Genomic DNA, 4,951 nt, shown 5'->3' with positions numbered 1-4,951 from the left:
AAAAAATAAATTTATTAGCCACGTTTCTAGCCTTTAAAATGGCCTTCCAATTTTTAGAGTCCCCAATCTTCCATTGAACCGTAGAGGGGTGATGCTGAGAGCAATACTTATGTTGCAAAAATTGAGCCCAAAGTGAAGAGCCAAGACTAAATTTGAACCACAACTTACACATATTAATATCAAGCATATGCTGCAAATTTTTGAAGCCAAGCCAGAGACTAGATTTACTCCCTTTATGTCAGTGTGTCCATATTTTTTGGGAACCTTCTCCAACCCAAAGAAACTTGTTGAAAATATGTTCTAAGTCCTTATGTGTACTTATTTTCATTGAAAGAACTTGCATAGTGTATAAAGGAAGTGAGTGTAATATACTTTGTAACAAGATCAGCCTCACCCCAAATGATAGAAAACATTCCTCCAATCATGAATTTGTGACTTGATTTTATCTATAACAGCATCAAATTGTGTTTGCTTTCTCCTTCCACGAAGAAGATTTACACCAAGGTATAGTAAAGGCAGAGAAGCTTTAGAGAAAGCAATAAAGTTGGGGGCCCAAGTGGAAATAGTAGAAATAACCAAGTTATCAAAATAAAGGTAACCTAGTTACCTATATATATATATATATATATATATGAGAGGTACACAGTCTCTAATGAATACAATTTCATGTTTTGATTTATTCTTAAACGTCCGAAATGGAATTTCACTTTTAATTTCTTTGAATGACTCTGTTACTTTGTTGAAGAATCTTTCAAGTGTTCAAAGTTCAAAAAGTTTCAAGCCGGTTCAAATTTGATTTTCTAGATGTGCTAATATGCTTTTGGCCTATGATCTAAACTTCATTGTCATAATATCTTTGTGATCATTATTTCTTTTTTCATTAATTTTTGTTTTGTTTTTGTTTTTATTTTTTTTCCAGCAGGGCATTAAAAAAAAGATTTCCTTTTCATTATTATTACTTCAACTTTCACGAAATCATAGGAAGATCTAGACCATATAACAACTAAACTCCCTCTGAGTTTCAAATTATGTATTATTGATTTTATTTTTATTTGTATAAAATTAATTTTCCCCCTCCCAAAAAAAATGCTGATTCCACCCATATGTTTACATATCTAACACCTAAATTTCACTTTTTATGTTTATACCACTAAAATCTTTCACATAAATAAAAAATATCACCTAAGATAAATACATAGTGAGATACACCTAAGGTGGCATGCATGTAAAAAGTGAATTCTAGGCATTGGATATGTAAATACATAGAAACTGAGTGATATGTCTGCAAATCTTCCACAAAAATATATATTTTTATAAACCACTGAACTTATCATTTTGTCCCAATCTTACATGCATTCAATGAAAACAAGACCCAATCATAAAGTAATTCCAGGTACAATTTCCTCGACGAAATGTGTTCTTGAACAACCTAAAGCATAGTCAAAATCATCAACGAAGAATAATACATCACTGAGGATGTTAGAACTTGCTTCTTCAGAACAGCGAAATTAATTCAAACCCTGTTCATTCTAATCTCAGAATACAGACCAAATTGATCCACGCTCACAGATACAGATACACGTTTAAGTAAATGAAAATCAACCAAAGCATTAAAATACACAAGTACATCCAGAATCTTACAAGAGATAAATGAGTAAACCCTTAAATTGCTCACAGGATTGAGAGTCCCATGGAAGGCAGGGAATCAAGCCGCGGGCGTCTGTTGACAATCCTGCGCTTCCTGAGACGCTCGGCGATGATGAATGCCAGCTCCAGTGATTGTGAGGCATTGAGCCGAGGGTCACAGTGTGTGTGGTAGCGAGAGCTGAGGTCGTCAAAGGTAACGGTGCGCGATCCACCGATGCACTCCGTAACATTCTGCCCCGTCATCTCCAGGTGCACTCCGCCTGGGTGGCTACCTTCCTGCTCATGGACGTCGAAGAATGCTCGGACCTCCGCCTGATAACAATTAATTTTTAAACGAAAGGTTAGTCCTTCCTGGCAAGCTGTAATGATTTTTTAATTCATTAGTTTGAATTGCTAATTTTGGCAAGAACTTATGTTCTGATATCCTGATACAATTTGAAAGACAAATTATATAGAATAGAAAGCAAAATCTCATAAACAGAATCTAGCTTGTGCTTATGATATATTTGTGTGTTTGTGTGCGCGAGTTATAATTTTCACATATAATTATAACAGAAATAACCTGAAATAATTTGTTCCTTAAAATGGAGTTATGATAAATAAGCCAGCTACCAACCTACCAATTCAATCAGCCCTAAAAAACCCAATCTTTTTTATTATCTGAGATTCATGAGCTACAAAGTTGAATCTTTTTGTGATCTGTGTATCCAAACGATGCGTACGTTGTGGCAGCGCTATCATGAAAGCCATGCTCCACCGCCAATAACTCAAATTAAGGTGAAGCGCATAAAGTGTATTCAAGCAAACCCATCAATTCGAAATAAATATAGGAGAAACATCACATATAGATTAATGCTGTGGGATCACTGGAATGTACCAGAATAGCGTCGAATGGGCGAGTCTTGAGACCGCAGGGAGCCTTGATTGTGTTTCCATGCATAGGGTCGCTGACCCAAGTGACAATCTGCCCCGCGCTGCGGACGGCTCTGATAAGATGAGGCAGCTTGACCCTCATGTTCTCAGCTCCCATCCTTGTAATTATAGTTATCCTCCCTGGCTTGTTTTCTGGGTTCAGGATCTCAATCAACTTCACTAGCTGATTCGGGTCCATCTTATCACTCACCTGAATCAAACAAACCAAACAGAGAGTCACAAAGTTGTTTTTCTACATAATTTTAACTAGTTTCATCTCCTAAAGCTTTTTCCTCACCTTAATGCCAAGAGGATTAGCAATACCACGGAGGAACTCCACGTGGGCACCATCGAGCTGGCGAGTACGCTCGCCGACCCAGAGCATGTGAGCGGAGCAGTCGTAGTACAGGCCGGAGGTGGAGTCCTTGCGGGTGAGGGACTGCTCGTAAGGAAGGAGAAGGCACTCGTGGGAGGTCCAAAACTCTGTCGTAGTCATGATGGGGTGATCCACCGTAAGCCCTGCAGCCGACATGAAGCCGAGAGCCTCATCCACCCGATGGGCTAACTCCCTATACCTGTAGTTTTTTGAAGGGGAAAATGACAAACACTTTAACTACCCGCTTAAACGTGAAGACCAATTAAGAGTTACTGTGCGTTTGTAAGAGTTCAATCGGATTGCTCCTTATTTGTGGTTTTATTTTTCTTAACAGGTGAGCAGTCATAGGAAAGGATCGGTTTAATTCGTAAATGAATAATCCGCATAACAAATTAGAGCAGGTTGATTTCGTCAATTGGATGCAATATTGTTAATTTGTAGTGAATTTCTATCAAATTAGTAGGCCTTACGTAATGAAAATTCTTGTCGATTAACCCGGTAAGAAATCTACAATAATTTTGTTTCTAAAATGAACTCTAAAGAAGCTATAACTTCCTTGTGAATAGTTGTGATTACCAAGTACAGATCTGCGTTCGAATGAGATTGAGCAAAAGAAGGCGAAGCAAAAGTGAGGTGGCATACCTGTCTCCCTGCTCGCTGTGCTCGGTGAAATCGAGGTTCCACTGCGTTATTCTCTGCATAGCGGCATAGCCTCCGGTTGCGAAAGCGCGGAGTAAGTTCAGCGTGGCAGCTGCCTGGCAGTAAGCTCTGATCATCCTGTGCGGATCCGGAATCCTCGACTTCTCATCGAAGGCATCGCCATTGATGTTATCTCCTCTGTAGCTCGGTAGTTTGACGCCATCCTTCTCCTCAAAGTTTTCCGACCTCGGCTTCGCAAATTGTCCGGCCATTCTCCCCACCTATAAACATCAATGCTAAATCGCTGAATCCAGCTGAATTGGACAATGCAGCCTTCACATATCAGGAAATAGATCCAGAGTTTTTGGTTACCTTGATGACAGGCATCTGGCCCCCGAACATGAGGACGGCGCTCATCTGGAGGAGAACGCGGAACGTATCTCGGATGTTGTTGGCGTTGAACTCCTTGAAGCTCTCGGCGCAATCTCCGCCCTGGAGAAGGAATGCGCGGCCTACGGCAGCTTCCCCGAGTCGTTCCTCTAGATTGCGGGCCTCTCCAGCGAAGACGATCGGGGGGAAGTTCTCGATCGTGTGTAGTACTGAAGCCAGATCCTCCTTGTTGGGGTACTCCGGAAGCTGTAGCGCCTTCTTTGACTGCCAACTGTCAAGAGTCCATTTCCCTGGCCTCGCCGGCGACAGAACGGTGGCGGCTGGAGATGGCTTTTCGATGACAGTTGGGTTCTTGGCGGGTTCGGCAGCGTGTATGGCGTTAATGGGACGAGGACGGCCGCTGCCGGAGATGACGGAACGTACATGTGGTGCGGCGCCGAGGAAGGCGGTGGCGGGGTCTGGATGGGGTTGAATGAAGGCGGTGGCGGAGTCTGAATGGGGTTGGAGGAGGGATTTGGTAGAGATGGAAGCGCTGCAGGCTAGGGCCATTGCTCTCGCTATCACACTCTTGTGTTCTTTCTTCACGTGGGGCTGGAGTTAGTGAGGAGAAGGAAGAGAGCGGAAGGCGGTGGCGGAGTCTGAATGGGGTTGAAGAAGGGATTTGGTAGAGATGGAAGCGGTGCAGGCTAGGGCCATTGCTGTCGCTATCACACTCTTGTGTTCTTTCTTCGCGTGGGGCTGGAGTTAGTGAGGAGAAGGAAGAGAGCCCTGGAGAACCTAGGAAGGGAAGTGGCAGTTATAAATTGCGAAGAGTTGGCAAGCAGGGGGTTGGTGGGCTTCTTCTTGGTGCCGAGGGGGTAGTTGAGAAAATTGTTTTGCTTTTGGACTTCCTGAAAAACAAAAAATAAATGTATATTTAAATTATTCAATTTATTCTAAAATATTTGTTATAATATCTCTATCTATCTATCTATCTATATATATATA

The 4,951-nt window shown here is 41.8% G+C and overlaps 1 protein-coding gene across 1 annotated transcript; it reads right to left on the bottom strand.

Moving 5' to 3' along the window:
• Positions 1-1,300: 1,300 nt before the first annotated feature.
• Positions 1,301-4,578, bottom strand: LOC110030773 (phospho-2-dehydro-3-deoxyheptonate aldolase 2, chloroplastic-like). The gene is made up of 5 exons (XM_020733682.1): positions 3,947-4,578; positions 3,578-3,855; positions 2,858-3,134; positions 2,525-2,770; positions 1,301-1,959 (listed from the first exon to the last, which is right to left on the bottom strand). The coding sequence occupies exons 1-5, from the start codon at positions 4,511-4,513 to the stop codon at positions 1,672-1,674; spliced, it is 1,656 nt and encodes a 551-aa protein (XP_020589341.1). The 5' UTR covers positions 4,514-4,578; the 3' UTR covers positions 1,301-1,671.
• Positions 4,579-4,951: the final 373 nt, after the last annotated feature.

The sequence above is a fragment of the Phalaenopsis equestris genome, unplaced genomic scaffold, assembly GCF_001263595.1.
Source record: "Phalaenopsis equestris unplaced genomic scaffold, ASM126359v1 Scaffold000760, whole genome shotgun sequence".
NCBI classification, from domain to species: Eukaryota; Viridiplantae; Streptophyta; class Magnoliopsida; order Asparagales; family Orchidaceae; genus Phalaenopsis; species Phalaenopsis equestris.
Note: the sequence above shows the minus strand (reverse complement) of the source record. Positions and strands in the feature narration are given on the sequence as shown.